At 41.8% G+C, this 17629-nt stretch overlaps 1 protein-coding gene across 3 annotated transcripts in view; it reads right to left on the reverse strand.

The window, feature by feature from the left end:
* Positions 1 to 17629, reverse strand: part of MKNK1 (MAPK interacting serine/threonine kinase 1) — a 36089-nt gene that overhangs the window by 15634 nt on the left and 2826 nt on the right. The window contains exons 1-4 of one of the 3 annotated variants that reach the window (XM_083447881.1): positions 17373 to 17626; positions 8646 to 8742; positions 3697 to 3795; positions 2326 to 2423 (exon numbers count right to left, since the gene is read on the reverse strand). In XM_083447881.1, the coding sequence (XP_083304007.1) occupies positions 2326 to 2423; positions 3697 to 3793 (195 nt within the window). In that variant the 5' untranslated portion in view covers positions 3794 to 3795; positions 8646 to 8742; positions 17373 to 17626. Of the gene's footprint in view, positions 1 to 2325; positions 2424 to 3696; positions 3796 to 8645; positions 8743 to 17372; positions 17628 to 17629 lie in introns of those variants that run through there. The other 2 variants (XM_083447882.1, XM_083447880.1) reach the window with 2 other exon arrangements.

Raw genomic sequence — 17629 nt, forward strand, 5'->3', positions numbered from 1 at the left:
TGTTTTGGCCTACAACTCCCATGATCCCTAGCTCACAGGACCAGTGGTCAGGGATGATGGGAGTTGTAGGCCAAAAACATCTGGGGACCCAAGGCTGAGAAAGGCTGTAACCACTCCAGCAGCACTGACTGGGAACTAGGATTGCTCTGCCCATCTCTCACTGAAAATCGACAAGACTTCTGCTTTGGTACAGTGGTACCCCGCAAGACGAATGCCTCGGAAGATGAAAAACTCGCAAGACGAAAGAGTTTTTCGTTTTCTGAGGTGCTTCGCAAGACGGATTTCCCTATGGGCTTGCTTCGCTAGACGAAACGGCCCTGCCTCTCGTGTCATGGCGACGGTCACTGCACGCACGCACGCACGCTCGCTTCCCTGCTCCTCCGGCTCCCTCCCACCTTCCCACTGATGGCTGGTGCCTCACGCTGCCCACCCCCCTCGCGTGCTCCCCTCAGAGAGCCGTTGCCGCCAGCGCCTCTCTCTCCCTCAGGTGAAGAGGATGGTGGCGGTTCCGCCGAGTCGCGCTCCTGAGCCCCGCCGCCCTCCAGCAGCCGCGTCGCACGGTGGCCACAACGCGCGGGTGAGTCTGAGGTACCGGCTGCGGCAGCTGTCCTGCTTCTCCCCGCCCCTCCCCGCCGTTGTCAGTGTTTAAATGCAGTGGTGCTTTGCAAGACGAAAAAACTTGTAGAACGAAAAAACTCACGGAACGAATGAATTTTGTCTTGCGAGGCACCACTGTAATTCTAATGCAACCCATCTCCCTTCTTGAGTCATGGCCAAAGGTTAAAGAATAAAATTAGCGACGTTGAATAAAGTTGTTCATATTTCAACATTTTTATTTCCCAACAAGAAATGAAGACAAGTAAATGAAGACATTTAGAACCCTCTCAAAATCAAATTTCGACCTAGAAAGAGGAGCAGAGGAAGTGGGAGATAATATCATGGAAGATAAGGCATGGGGCACAGTCCTGGCAGTCACAAACACTGCAGTCTCATGTGATATGCATGGCTGTAGATTTAAAAAGTAATGTGCCTATATTAGTGCAAATGTTTGGGATAAGACTTTCTGAATGATTATTTAATATTTAGATAACACAGGATAGAAAGCAAGCTTTATTTTAAACTGGAAATTGACCACTGTTTTCTCAAAGATTTGTAGATTGTTTTGGATGAGCATACACACTACAACCAGCTTTCCCTCTTTCAGTTTTGCCCTTGGTGAGCAGGCTTCTGTATTGTTTGGAAAACTAGCACAGCCTATTTGATCGGACAAAAAAAAAAGTATTTTCACAATGGAAAGTATGCCTCTCTGAAGCCGCTTCCATCTGTTAATAATTTACTGGGATGAATCAGACAATTCCAATCCTCAAAACCATGGTCTAACAAGAGGGGAAGAGTTTTGTTCTTGCATGCTCCCTTCTCACACACTCAGCTAAAAGACAATCTACTTTGTTTGACCAAACCATAGTTTTCCAGTTTAGAGGCAACAATGGCTTGATCAAGCTAGGACAATACTCATTAAACTAAGCAAAGTAGGCAAAGTAGGAAGAGGTATTGCACAAGCACAGGGCTCATTCACAATCCCCCATACCATGGTTTAAAGAATCAGAAATCTAAGAACTAAATTCAATAAAGAAGTGTGCATGCACATGAAAGCTTATACCAGAACAAACTTAGTTGGTCTATAAGGTACTACTGGTTTTCCCAGTGAGAGCTGGACCATAAAGAAGGCTGGTCGCCAAAAAATCGATGCTTTTGAATTATGGTGCTGGAGGAGACTCTTGAGAGTCCCATGGACTACAAGAAGATCAAACCTATCCATTCTTCAGGAAATCAGCCCTGAGTGCTCACTGGAAGGACAGATCCTGAAGCTGAGGCTCCAATACTTTGGCCACCTCATGAGAAGAGAAAACTCCCTGGAATAGACCCTGATGCTGTGAAAGATTGAGGGCACAAGGAGAAGGGGACGACAGAGGATGAGATGGTTGGACAGTGTTCTTGAAGCTACCAACATGAGTTTGACCAAACTGCGGGAGGCAGTGAAAGACAGGAGTGCCTGGTGTGCTCTGGTCCATGGGGTCACAAAGAGTCAGACATGACTAAACGACTAAACAACAACAACAAGGTACTACTGGACAATTTTTTATTTTATTTTTTTTATTTTGACTGTGTCAGACCAACACAGACCTACCTGAATCTAAATTCCATGATGTTAGCAATATCAATGATTTATGACAGAATACATTAGCACAGCAGCATCTGTGAAGAACATTTTCAGGCAGCGAAGACCTTTAATGAATGAAAATAATACTGGAGTACTTTACTTACCTTAACTGCATATTCTTTCCCATTCTGCAAGCTAACTGCTCCCTGAACTTTGGCATATGATCCTTCACCAAGTAACTCTGCAGTGAGTTTGTACAGATCTGCCAAGGAATTCCAGTATACAGAAATCATTATTAGAAAACATTTTTATGAAATGCACGTATAAACAACTGAGCTAATCCCTACCCCTGATAATAAAACAAGAACAGGTGCTCCCTTGGTAATTAACTGAGTTGAAACAGCAGCTTTAGTTTTATTATCAATCTGTTCCCAGTTAGACAAAAGCAAAGGAGTGAAGTTGAGACCTTCTTACCATAAAAATATTAGACTATGCCCAGGAAGGCTGTGATCCTATGTTTTCTGTCTTATAAAACAAACAGAATAAAATATAAGATAGAGATAAGATAACTTAACTAATATAAGCCAAGATATTTCAAGATTGCTTTGAAATGGGGAGCAGGGTGTCTCCAGAGGAAATCTGAATCATTAGAGTAGTTTTGTGATAACATCTTACAGTATCTACAGTGAGAACATCCTGCACCAAGGAAATAACTCAGTAAATGAAGGTATTTAACAGATGGGTCACAAGCTAGAGAAGGGTTGGCAAACTAAGGCCTGTGGGCCGGATGCAGCCCAATCGCCTTCTCAATCCGGCCCACGGACGGTCCAGGAATCAGCATGTTTTTACATGAGTAGAATGTGTCCTTTTATTTAAAATGCATCTCTGGGTTTTTTGTGGGGCCTGCCTGGTGTTTTTACATTAGTAGAATGTGTGCTTTTATTTAAAATGCATCTCTGGGGTATTTGTGGGGCATAGGAATTCATTCATCCCCCCCCCTTCAAAATATAATCCAGCCCACCACATGGTCTGAGGGACGGTGGACTGGCCTACGGCTGAAAGAGGTTGCTGACCCCTGATCTAGAGTGCCCATTAAGCTTCAATGAATTCAACATGCTCAGTGCAACCTAATCCAATGCACATTTATATAGAAATAAGCCCTGAAGAACTCAAGGGAGCAAACCCTCATACACATGTTCATAGGACTGCAGGCTCAAGTGATAACTTTTCCTTCTCTCAAAATTGTTTTGAAATAATCCTATGACAGCAGAAGAAAGACTACTCCCCATGAAATGAAACTATACAATCACATATAATTTCAACACGTTGCTGCCTTTCAAAGAAAGCAAAGCACTAAGAGGGAAGCCACACAACAAAACCACAAAGGCATAATGCAGCCCCCACAAAAGGGGCTACAGAAATGCAATGGCTCAAACAGAGTTTTTGCCATGAAGTAAACAGCAACCCTGAAGCAACTGCTTAACTACTGTGAAAGATCAGGAGGAAACAAAAGCAATGCAGAACATGGGACCGACCTTCAAACCTTCCAGGGACATGGTCTGTAGCTCTGGTTCTTTTTTTCTTTTTTCTTTTCCCATTGTCTGATATGGGAACAGGCTGGCTAATGACCATCTCTACATAGCAGAAGAAAGTTAGAGTTAACGTATGTATATGTAGAGGGAGATAATATGCCATTGTGCTCTTAAAGATTCCAGTGTTCAGATTTTGTTTTTAATCATTCTGTGTTTGAGTCTCTAAAACCCAGCAACTTTTGGTTACACCAAAGGAACAATGTTTTTTTCCAAATCATAAAAAGCAAAGAAAAGCTAAGAAGTAGTTATAGAGAATCTACTCTGAAAAGCAGCACTGCCTTTTTATACTATGGCAATTAGTTTATGTACCAAGCTGGCTCAGCAGAACCACCAATGCTGTTTTAAGAGTGCCCAGTTGCAGGATCTCCATACCGCAGGTTACTGGTCTGTTCTTAATAGGAACAGTATTATTTCTGCACCATTTCAGTTTTCAAAACTAAAGTAGAACCATCTTTGTTATGCTTGAAACAAAACAATAAGGGTGGTGAGAAGAATGTTAAAGGGTATTAGCAAGGCAAGGAGGCAGCAGAATTCAGGCCAAATCTACTAACAAGAAATCACTATACTAGGCCATATCACACCTTATTGTACTGTCCTGGCCTTTTTTGGCTTAAACACCTTGGGCTGAATCCAGAGTTCTTGTGAGCAGAACCAATCACTGTGAATTGGGTTCAGAAATGTGTAAGTGGGTGGAACAGAACTGGTGGTACAGAATCTGTTTGTCTTGATCCTGTCGACAGTGAGGCAACCACATTCAGCACTAACTGAAGCCTCCAAACAGTTTTCCAACAGCCCCATATAAAATGCTATGAAGTGATTCAACCTTGAGGTTCCAGAGCATAGATAACTGCAGCCAAGTTATCCCTGTCCAGATAGGCTCATAGATAGGAAACCAGCATGAGCTGATGGAAGGCACCCCATGCCACCAAGGCGACCTGTGCCTCAAGTGACAGCAATGGAGTTATTAGTATGAACACCTATATTTGACCAAGTGTACTTTGGGGGCAATTTGTTCCTGCAAAGATTTAAGAGAACTGCAAAGATTTCCCCTTTATATCCTATGAACTGTAACAAATAAATAATATTTCCAATATATATTTAAGTATTATCTTCCATCACCCTCACAAATACTAGCAGACTATTTCATCTTCATTTATTTGTAGAAAAACAGAGTAATTAAGCATTATTTGTATGTTTCCGAACAACAAATGCTCAAGGAAAATGCACCATCCTGTATGGGCAGAAATGAAGAGAGAGACTAGAAGCAACAGTGTCAGTCTGACTTTCCTACTGCTTTTGCAGCAATATTATCCTTTTTAAAAAAAACACAGGTTTTTTTATCCCTACTAACGGCCTCTGAGTCTGTACTTACAATGCTGCTATGTTGTAGAAACCATGCTAGTGTCTAAAGGTTTCTATTTGCAGAAGGGGAGAGTACTTTCCGGGAATAAACAAAACTATGTAAATAAAATTAATAGACTCACAGAATTGCAGAGTTGGAAGAGATCCTGAGGATCCTCTAAGCCAACCCCCTGCAATGCAGAAATCTCAACCAGATCATGACAGCCATCCAACCTCTGCTTTAAAGCCTCCAAGGAGAGCCCACTACTTCTCATGGGAGTCTGTTCCACTGTCGAATGGCTCTTAGTGTCACAAAGTTCCTCCTGACGTTTGGCCAGAACCTCCTTTCTTGCAACTTGAATCCATTGGTTCGGGTCCTAGCCTCCAGGCCAGGAGAAAACAAGCTTGCTCCATCCTTCATGTGACAGCCCTTTAGATATTTAAGGATGGCTATCATATCTCCGCTCAGTCTGCTCTTTACCAGGTTAAACAAACCCAGTTCCCTCAACTGTTAATGGATGAGTTGTCATCCATCAACTCAACAGAAAACTTATCATGGTTCATTTTTGTTGTTATTGTTTTAATCCTTATGTCAACAGTAGCAAATTAAGACCTTATCCAAGCCAGGAAAAAATAACTTAAGATTTCCTGCGCAACAGTACAAATAATTGATTTGTTTTGTCTATTTTACACCGGGTCAGCCAGCATATGCTACCCATTGGCTGGCTAACTTCTCAAGCCAGACTTCTATCAGTTTCTTCCATGTCTGACACACCAGAGGTTAAAGAGTTTTCTTTCACACCAGAAAATAACTGGGCTTGTTGATATCTCCAACTTGTGTTCAGGCAGGCATACAAGAGGTGTTAGTTTGGCAGGTTATTCAGCCTGAGGTATGCAATCTGAAATGCATGACATATCCTTGCATGACCTCAGGCTTTCTAAGGATACTTTCTTTGCAAGAATGAAACACACATTGCTCGTTTTAATGTCATTTTTGTATGTGTGCATGTGCGTACAAATGACCTCTGAAAGTCCTCTTAGCCAATCTACAGTTCGCTGTTTTATAAAGGGTGTAGTCTGCTGCAGCAAAACTAAAGAGCCCTATGGCACCTTAAAAACAAATACTCATTACCCTCTAGAACAGCTTTCTTCATGATAGTGCCTTTCCTATGTAGGACCTACAAGTCCCATCATTCATGTCCATTGGCCAGGCTCCCTGGAACTGATGGGAGTTATAGTCCAAAACACCTGGAAGACAGCTGCTTGGGGAAGGCTGGTTTAAAGTCCACTTTAGTAAAACAGTTACAGTTAAAAGCGATCCCACTCGTCTACTTTTAATGAGCAAATCTTCTAATGCCCAAGATTGTCAAGAGTGTCTCACAGAAAATCACTTTCTTAATTAACCTTAATAAAAGTTTATATTTGTAAGACATGCTAACATATCTTGTGGACATGCACAAAAACTCAGTCTTGGCATTAATAAACAGCATCCTGGGGTAAGGAATATTGCTTGGCTATCTTAAATATATTGTACAAAAGGAAGGTATGGAAATGATGGTTCATCAGTTAACTGCAGCAAGGATGACAGTTTGCCAAATTGGAAAAAATACTAATTGTCCCTCTTTAGATGTCTGGTTAACAAAGCTTTAGGACTTCACATGCATGGGAAAGCTGACAAACTTAATTAGAGGTACACAGGGCAGACAATTTGGAAATGTAATTATAGAGAAGCCAAGGCTTTTCGTTCAATATGAGAATAATATAGTGCAGGACTCATCAAATCCATTTACTTTGCTAGGGAAAGTTAAACAATTTAAATAATTAAGGATTATAAATTTCAACACTAATAAAATTGAGTGATGATCACTGTTGCTTATTTATTAGTCTGTTTTATAATACTGACATCTATTAGATGTATCAAATTTATGTGCAGAAAAGAAGATGCAGTGGAAATGCTCTATACCAGATCATTGGCTGCATTGGAACAGTGTTGGTGATTTTTCTGTTTGTAAAGCATATATATATATATTTTTAAAGAAAAAGAGAGAAATGATGCAAGTTCAGCTTTGCGAAATGACTAATTATGAGACATTGGCTCAGTCTAAACAACTTCTGTGATACAAATGCAGAGATAGGGGAGGGCAGTAGCTTATCTGCTTTTTATGTTTTCAAGCTAGATTTATTGATTAATTAATGACATTTGGATTTTCAGTTTGAACAGTTGTTTGGGGTAACATTCAACTAAATGTGTTTTAATACAACTACAAGCTTTGTTTGGTCACCTCGAACAAATCATGAGAACTTTGGAGTAGAAAAGAGAAGAGACTTGTAATTTTGGAAACATCAGAATGAAGAGACTTTGAAGTCCTGCTAGCCTCTTGCAGCCAAATTTGACAAACTTCAAAAAGATTTCTCCCTTCTAGTTTTTATTGAAAGCGAGCAGATTTCTGTCCATTCATGGTACAACAACCATGGGTTCCAGTGCCACTAGCGACAGTGTACACCGAAATCAACATTGATGTGCCTTCTAAATCTGGGCCTTCCACTTATCAGCAATGGGTCTCAGGCCTTCATTTTTGAAACAGTATTTAGCTCTGGTATATAATCTGACAAGAAAACAAATATTAAAGGCAGCATTTCTCAGTGATGAATAGCAGATGTATTCAAGTATTAAAATGATGTATTTGCAGGAGAGTGTTCTATTTATTTAAGAATGTCAAAATGTTTAGCAATATTTATATTTAATTAACTGGCTAAAGAAAGCTATGAGCAATCTAGACTGCACTGTCCAATAAGATACCAATATTTAGGGAGTAAAACAAAGGATTGGAAAACTGTAAACTTCAAATTCAGTGAAGAAGTTCAAAGTCCCCCATGATATTCTTGCAGAAAAACTGGTAAAATGTGGGTTGGATGAGGTAACTGTTAGGTGGATTTCTAGCTGGCTGACTGAATGAACCCAAGGAGTGCTCATTAATGGTTCCTCGTCTTCCTGGAAATAGGTGACGGGTGGGGTGCCGCTGGGTTCTGTCCTGGGCCCACAGTTTTTCATATTTTTTTTTATAAACAACCTGGATGAAGGAATTGAGTTACCAGAAAGAAGAACTAAACGTCAGGAAGAGCTTTCCAACAGCAAGAGCTGTCTGGCAGTGGAACAGACTCCCTCAGGAGGTGGTGGACCCTACTTCCTTGGAGGTTTTTAAGCAGAGGTTGGGTGGCCATCTGTCATGGATGCTCTAGTTGAGATTCCTGCATTGCAGGGGGTTGGACTAGATGACCCTTGGGGCACCTTCCAACTCTACAATTCTAATATTCTATGAATTATTGCTTAACTGCTAATGCTCAGTTAAGTAGGTCAGCAGTATATACATAGCTAGCCTATATTTATCCCTATAGATAAGCAAGGCTACAATGGTCAGAGCAAAGGGTATCTTGCCACCCACCTGCTCGGTAGGCAACCATGGATAATTTTGTCCTTTTGAATATTCTAAGGACAAGTGTACCCCAGGGATAAATATAAGCACAGCAGTTTAATATTCAAAGCAAGATACCTGGTTTATGCTGGATTGGTTTCGCTGAAAAGATGGTTGGTGTAGCCTGGCAACACGTTTCACCCACAAGCGAGCTCAGTGAAGGTTGGCTTTGTGACTGAAAGTAACAAAACCCTATTTAGTTTTGCAGGTTAGCGCCTAGAAAATACCCACTATGCACTATACAGTACAGGGAGATATAACAAAAGGCAAACCCTCAGCAACAGAGGTTACCCATTTACACATACAAAAGAAAGCTTATCCCTTATTGGCAGCTGCAGAATTAATACATGCATATACACGCTAAGCAAACTCAGAAGACAGAATTAACTCTTCTCTCTTGATGCCCAGTCATTTGCATTTGTGCATATTCCTTACTCCTTCCCTTTGTTTTCCCCATTGTGTATCTTAAGCCAAATTCCTAGGAGAGATGTACCTGTTTTTCCACATGAAACTCTGCATGGCACTATAAATAAAATAAATAGGGCAACTGGAGACATTTACTACCTCCTAGTCCTAGTTCTTATCCAGCTTCTTAATAAACTAGTTCACCAGAGGCACATTTGCCAAAGTTGCATGTTTCCAGGAGGGCAAACTGAACTCAGGGAAGGTTCATTAATTGGGAACACTAACTCCTAGCAGTCCATTAAAGAGACTCTTCATTTGGTGAAGATTATATAAGGGCAAGGGGTGGATAATGTTTATGGGGGTAGCACTCAGGGTTTCCCAAGGTCAGAAAATAAATGATGCCATTTGATCTTGACTGAGCAGACTTTATGTTCTGAGAAGTAAACCTTTCCACTCTCTCTCTGTTTCTCAATTCCCTAAAGCAGAGTACTTCTCATGAACAACTGTGCACTGCAACTACAATTCTCAAACAAGCTGCGGGTTCCTGCAGACAAAAAAACCTCATACTTCCCCATACACACGTGGTTCACAGCAGATTGCAGAACTAGATGTACATATGCATGCCACGCAGTCTTGCACGCCCACAGAATTTAGTTTTCATCAAAAGAGCAATCTTTCTGTTGGTATGGTTCTGAAGAGCTGCTGACTATATTTTCTAGTAGTCAGATGCCCATTCCCAAATCAAGAAGGATAATGCATTATGTGAAATAGTAAGAATGGAAGAATTGTGCCAAATATCGCAAATTACACACATTTGCTTAATTTATATATGCTGGTTTTGATTTTGTAGAACTTGAGATCTCTCGGTGCAGGGAGTAAAGGTAAAGGTAAAGGGACCCCTGACCATTAGGTCCAGTCGTGACTCTGGAGTTGTGGCACTCCTCTTGCTTTATTGGCCAGGGGGCCGGCGTACAGCTTCTGGGTCATGTGGCCAGCATGACTAAGCCACTTCTGGCGAACCAGAGCAGCACACGGAAACACCGTTTACCTTCCCACCGGAGTGGTACCTATTTATCTACTTGCACTTTGACGTGCTTTCGAACTGCTAGGTGGGCAGGAGCTGGGACTGGGCAACGGGAGCTCACCCCATGGTGGGAATTCGAACCACCGACCTTCTGATCGGAAAGTCCTAGGCTCCCTGGTGCAGGGAGTACACTCAGGCAAAAGGGATCTCTGGGCAGACTAAGTGGTGACTCCGCTGTCTCCGCAAAACACAGAGAAACACAAAGCAATCATTCTAAAGCCGAGCCCTGGATAAGTCAAGATTTATGGAACAAACAAAGGGCTTATTCAAGCACTCTTCTGCACGTTTTAAAAAAGCACAATTGTTCTCAGCATGTACGGTAATGCACAATCAATACTACTAGAAAAAGACAACCACTTGTACTTTTGCCTGTAAGAATCTCACAGCTTAGAAGGTTCTGCCCCATTTTGTAAGTTAATTTCCTCTTGTCTCCTGAGCACAGGTCCAGAGCAACCATCACCAGCACACTTGGAACTGAGTTCTGCTCCTCACCGATCCCAATCTACAATGCGCCACCTATTTATTAAACAGACTTTTAAAAGGTGCCTGCCTTCAAAAAGCACAGTCCTTTAGATGGCTTTTCAAACTGCGTTGTTGCACTGGTGCTATGAGTTTGGTTAGTTTCTTAACAGACAGTATATTTGCAATGCAGTTTCAATGGACCTGGGATCTTCTGCATGCCAAGAATGTTCTTTGCTACTGAGCTATGGATGATGACTCCAAGCATTGTGTCATTAGGAGCAGCAAAAGATGAAAACACAGCTCAAGATAGACAGACTAGACTATTCATGTTTATAAAGAAAATAATGTCATTGAGAACTGGACACCATATTCCCCCCAGTCCCAAATTTCTAATGGGAGAGTGCACACACAGCAAAGATGAGTGATACTACAGGTCAAATGCAACAACTTTCTTAAACAGATTAAAAAAGTTATTTTCCTCCCCTACATTTAGTGTATATAGCATGTGAATCAACATTTTACAATTCCCCAAGCGAGAACAGTTATTTCAGACATTAAAGGATCTATGAGTAAGCTTCCCAAACTCATTTCAGAAACTTGGGGTTTGTCTCCTTACCTAATATAAAGATGGAATTTTTCCAGGGAAAGTATGTTTTAATAATATACATTTGTAGGCATCTCTTTTCGCAAGAGAACCCACAAATTATTTGGCAGTGGGACATTAAATTTGTTATACAGTGGTACCTCGGGTTAAGTACTTAATTCGTTCCGGAGGTCCGTACTTAACCTGAAACTGTTCTTAACCTGAAGCACCACTTTAGCTAATGGGGCCTCCTGCTGCCGCCACGCCACTGGAGCACGATTTCTGTTCTCATCCTGAAGCAAAGTTCTTAACCTGAAGCACTATTTCTGGGTTAGCGGAGTCTGTAACCTGAAGCGTATGTAACCTGAAGCATCCTAGGGAAGTTTAGTCCAAGAATGACAGTCTGAATTTGCCATGTAGTCAACAAAAAGAAGCTCCTAGCCTGCCTCTCACACCACATATACCTTTGAGGTCCAGGAAAAGAGAGTGACAGAGTCTACAACTGTAAAACCTCACACTGCCTGCAGATGTGTTCAACGTAAGGAATGAGCTATTTAGTTTATAAACCTCATTTAGATTTACTATATATCCTCCCAGTAAGGGTGGAGTACAAACTGACAACATACTCCTAGAAATAAACAGAAATAAAGCAAAAAATAAATAATCAAGAAAAATGCAGCATGTCAGTAGGAACAAAGTAGACCAATACAACAAAATTTGCAAAAACAAGCTGGGTTATTTTTGTATTCTTAGTACTAAAACAAATGCAATGTAAAAAGCCTCAGAGAGATAACAGTGAAAGTAAATGAATATATTTCTTTCTATATAGAGAGCCTAGAACTGTGACTGGGTTGAGTCACCAACTATTATTTAATAGAAGCAGTCTATCTGTTTAATGCATTTGCTTCCATACAGTCTTAGCTAATAAATTAAAATATATATATATAACTTGTAATCTGTGCTTATTATTTTATAATTATTGACAGCTTTGTCTGTTGAGATTTAAGAGTGAAGCTTTTATGGGCAAGATCCAATGTTCTGCAAATGGATTTTTTCCCTCCTCCTCCCAGAAGACTCCCAAGAGCTCTCCAAATATCCTGTGGAGGGTTAGGAAGAAAATGACTCTGAAAGGTCCACTCTTTGAAACTAAGGACCAAACAGAAGGCCTGCAAGGATTTGCTTCCTCCCTTCCTTCATCTCTCTCTCTCTCTCTCTCTCTCTCTCTCTTTCTCTCTCAGGAGTAAGCAAGGAGGGAGGAAATAAAAATGATAGGTTGGGGGCAGGGTAAAAAAGTGCTCTACACTACCCAATAAAATCTCCCTAACTTCTGAGAAGAAAAAAGCTTGTCTTCCCTGAAACTCTATTGGACTCCTCCTGCAATTCTGTGAGTCACTCTCTCACTCAGCTGGTAAGGGGCAAGTTCACCTTTTCTAAGCTGCTCACAGTGTTGCATACAATGCAAAATGGAACCAGTACTTCCAGTACTTGCATCTAAAGTGCAGCCACTGATTATCTACGCCTCTTCTTGGAAAAGCTGCCTCTGCCATCAGGCTCAGAGTTACCCTGCTGGAAGGCATTTTGGTCAACGTATCTGACTGTCTGGCAATCTGAAAAGCGTTTTGTGGATTATTCCCCAATTACGAAACCTATGGAAGAGATAAGCAGATTGGATATTGGGATACAAGTCCCATCCACACAATTAAAACAATATTATACCCCTTTAAACAGTCAAGGCTTCCCCCAATGACTCCTCAGAACTGAAGCTTTTATCGGGTGCTGTGAGGTGTTAGGAAGCCCCATTTCCCCTCACAGGCCTACAATTCCCAGCATTCCCCAGAAAGAGAGATTGACCGTTAAATCACTCTAGGAACAAGTTTGGTGAGGGAAATAGGGAACTCCCAGCACCCTTAACAAACTACAGTTCCCAGGATCCTTTAGGGGAAGCTATGACTGCTCATGATACTGCTTTAAATGTATGGTGCTGATGGAGACACAGTGTAGCACTAAGATGGTATAAGTTTCAAGAGTCTAGAATTGAGAATTGTAGCTAATGACAAGATAAATTTGACTCAGCGGTGTACTGTACTGTAGTGCCACTGCAAAGAAAGGCAATGCCATGCTGGACTGCAATGATATGGTACTATGTATGACGCTGGAATTTATTTTGCATTGGCAAGGCAACGGCAAGAGGAGTACATTCAGTTCTGGTCAACATGCTTAAAGATATGAAGCAGCTGGATGTAAGAATAACAAACATGAAAAATTAAGACGTGCAGAGAACTACCAAAAGAGCTAAGAATGGAGAAAATACAACTAAGAGTCTTCAGAAGCGTTTTTGCCTTGAGAAGCGTGGGAATTGTTTTTATTGGTTAAAACAGATGACAAGAAAGAATGTGCTCAAACTGCATCCAAAGATTTAGGCAGGGGATTGGAACAACTTTCTAAATGTAGGAATGCTGGAGCACAGCAACAGGCTGCATTATTTATGCTGCAATCCAAACTCCTTTTGCACTGGGCTAGAGGGCAGGGAAAGAGGGTTTGGATTGGGTGACTGTTCCCCACTCTGTCCACCAAACAGGCGGATGGAAGGACCACTATCAGATGCTGGCCTGCAAGAACCCTCAAACCAGGACATCCTGGGAGCAGGGAGGGAAAAGCTGAGCCAGGATCTTCTGGATCTGAACCCAGTTCCACTGCAGTCACTCTGTGGTGATCTGCCTGCCGCCACTGCCTTTTGGCAGCACGAGCAATGGTGCTGCAAATGCAGAACTGCCTCCATTGCTGCCTACCCAGGGTTTGGACTGTCCTGCCAGTTATTAATTTTATTTATTGTCTGCTTTTTAGCCATTGCATCTGCCTACGGAATCCAGAATAAAAAGATTTTTAAAAAGAATTCTTAGTGGATTTTCCAACATGGGTGGTTTTTAAAGCATGTTATAGACAGATTCAGTACTCAGAATAGAAGCACTGAACAATGGCTCACTAAGGAGGTAGTCCATCCCTGCAGATGTCAACTTGAAGACCTTTGGGGGCGGAAAGACAGGTTTGGTTAGGAACCCAGTTTCTAAACCCCCGTAATATGTTAGGATTCTTCCAACTTTGGAGACCTCATTTCTAGAAAGATGAAATAGTCAGCGGCATGTTTAAGACAAAACCTCCTCCTAAAGCCATATCATAGCTATTTTTAAATATATAATATATACATTACTGGACATGAATGTATCAAGAAATCTAGAGTCCCTTTGGGAGGAAGTGCAGGATACACATTTTAATTAATTAATTAACAGCTCATGAACATGAAGAATTAACCAGAGGCTCTTCACATTTTACTTCAACAGAACAAGGGAAGATCTTCCATTCCAAAATATTATTGCGACTCATCATGTGTGGAAAGACTGAAAGTAGCAAAATTATCCCTGACCTGCAAAACAGGCGTAATATTGCTGAGATTCTCAGAGTTCTGTACACCATCTCTTTATGTGACAATCACAGGACTTGCAAGTCGATCCACGAGCCATTTTAAAGTAACACTCACCACCTACCTGATTTAAATGTCCAAGCTACAAAGGGTAATAACCTCTCATGAGAGGCACTGACAGGATCTCATCAGAACCCGCTCAAGACTGATGGGTTGCATCAATATTAGATGGGTTGCATCATAAGATCAGAAATAACTGGTTTATTGTTACAGAGCAAATAGAGGTAGCCAAATTTATACAAGATAAGGTCCTATACTTCAATCATTAAGATGTCCACAGCATATGTTTCACTCCCAGCACTTTATCATTATACTACCTTTGAGTCCCCATTAACCCTCTAAACACATTAAAATCCCAGGCCTAAAAAAAGAAAATCCAGTCCTGGGGTAAGAGAAGTCTTCTATGCAATCCTTCTGAAATTAATTAGGACTGTTTTAACACAAGCTTTTTTTTTTTTAACTATGCTTTAAGGTTCTTCCTTATTTATTTATTTATTGAATTTATATATCCCACCCTTCCTCCCCAAAGGAGTCCAAGGCAGCAAACAGATACACAATTTCAAAACAAAAACACTTTGCCCTTCAATATCAATAATCCTGTGCGTGTTCACTCTGAAGTAAGTCCCACTATGTTCAATGGAGCTTAGTACTTGAAAAGGCATTGCCCCCAAATAAGGATTCGAGTATGCACCCTAGAAAAATAAGAATATCCCACAATATCTGTCAACATTAGTTGGCCATGTAGTCAGTGCTGGATTTACATATAAGCTAAACAAGCTATAGCTTAGGGCCCCACTCTCTTGGGAGGCCCCAAAACATTGAAAGAAAAAAACACCTGGATGTACATTTCCAAAATATAAGATAAAAAACAAATAAAATAAAACCTACATATAGCAACAGTGTTATGTGTTGTGTAGGCTCCTATGATGTAAGTAATGGGCCCTGCCCATATCACTGGTTTGCTCATTTCTATATCAATTTGATAAAATACATATTTTGTTATGTGCAAATGGCTTTAGGTACCTATTAGGTCCATAAATTACCATATAGCATATAATCAACACAAAAAACAGTGGCAATTTGTTGTTGACAAAGGACAGCTGGACATATAAAGGGCCCCATTACCTTCAGTAGCTTAGGGCTTCTTCAAACCTAAATCCGGCCCTGTGTGTAGTGCAGAACAAATGCACAACTACAAGGAGCTATGCCATTTCCAGGACCATATACTGAACTATCTCCAAGAATGTCTACTGTAGTTTCATTGACAAGAAAAGGAGGGCATTGACTACATCAATTGATGCGTTATTTTCAGGCAATGGACGAGATGTTATTACATGTCAGGCAATTTTTTTCTGTTTAAGAAATACACAGAGGGCCTGGTATTAATAGTAGTAGTAGTAGTAGTAGTAGTAAATACATGCATACGAAGTATAAAACAGCATTTGAATGTAAACATAGGAATGGACAGCATCAGCACTATTCGGAAGGTGAAAAAAATTATAACCCCAGCAAAGGCACTGAATGATTGTGTAAAGAAATTGTATGAATTGGAAGTTAATCTCCACAGGACTATTTTCTCAAAGAACAAAACAAAACCCCAAGATCTGTTGAATCCAATTTTCACAGAGTCTCCGTTCAGAGGAATGAGCAGGAGAACTCCTGTGAGAGCAGGATGGAAAATATGTGGCTCTCCAGATGTTGTTGTGGACTCCACCAGCCCCACCAGCATTGTAAATGGTCTGGCGTGATGGGAATTATAGTCCAACATTTGGAGTACTGTAGGTTCCCTATCACTGTCCTAAGGAGAGGACACACCTACAGCTGCTAGCTGTAGCAATATACAGGGAAGGCCAACACTTACTTTCACATTTTCCTGGCAAGATTTCAGAAGCAACAGATTGCAGAACTAGAGGGACCATGATGTAACCCAGTGAGGCAATTCTTACATCCTAAACTTTGAGGGCAAAGGAACCATGACTTAGTGCTCCCTCCCAATACCTGTGTGCAGGGTGCTTCAGCTCTCTAGCACGGCTACTGCTCCTAGGCTGCAACAACCCTAGGCTGCAACAAAGCTTACATACAACCCTTGACAAATTCCTGTACTCCCAGAAGAGCACTACAAAGCAGACTCTGCGGGCTAGGAAAGAGTTTCTGTAAAAACCTCAAATTTCTTAATCTCTCAGCTCAATGTGTTAGTCCACTAAATAGATACTCTTTTATCTCCTTGTACCTTATCTAGTATTATTCAGCTTAGAGCAGGCACACTAACAGCCGCCTACAAAACCAAACCTCAAATCTCATTGTGAGTTTGACAAGTTGGAAATGACTTGTCTTCCTGATGCCTCGAGTTCGAAAGACCTTCCAGCTCCTGCATTAACTTATATGGGGAAGTCATACATTCTACCACTCCAAAAGGAAACTGGGGACGTGGAGTGCACTGCTAACCACAAAACCAACATGGTGAGAAGGAGGAGGGGAAAGGAGCACCTCTACTCTATCCAATTACTCCTCCTAGTTGTTGTGCCACTTTACGTATCTCCTCATCAGGGAGGACGCCTCCCCTTCCACTTTCCCCATTCCTGGAAGAAAGAAAGAAAACAACCATCTGCTCTATGGACGGTCCCTATCCCTGCGCCCACCCTGTTTCCCACGCTCATCCCCGGGGAGGTCCAGAAAGTACTTTCTGACAGAGCTCAGGTGAAATCCCCAAGACACAGCAGCATCACTGCAGAACGCCTCTGAGCATGTGAAGAGTTCCTTTTCTCCACCAATAACGAGCGGCTCTGAACTCACCCATCCCTTCGGGCTCAGAAGAAGCTGGGAGACCCCCCGAGGGAAAGGCTTCCCCCCAGCAGCCTTCCCTCCGCCGGCGCCGGCCGCTCCTCCGAAGCGAGCGTTCCCCGCTCCGCCCGCCTCCGCGCTTGCCACGCCGCGGCCCTCTCCCGCCCCGTCGGACGGGGCTCCCGCTTAGCCACGGGGAGGAAGGGAAAGCGAGGGAGCGCGGAGAAGCTCGCCGGCCAGCTGCCGCCCCTCAAGGGTTAAAGACTTTA

Source organism: Podarcis tiliguerta (genome assembly GCF_965153285.1).
Source record: "Podarcis tiliguerta genome assembly, chromosome: 6".
In the NCBI taxonomy this organism is placed as follows: Eukaryota; Metazoa; Chordata; class Lepidosauria; order Squamata; family Lacertidae; genus Podarcis; species Podarcis tiliguerta.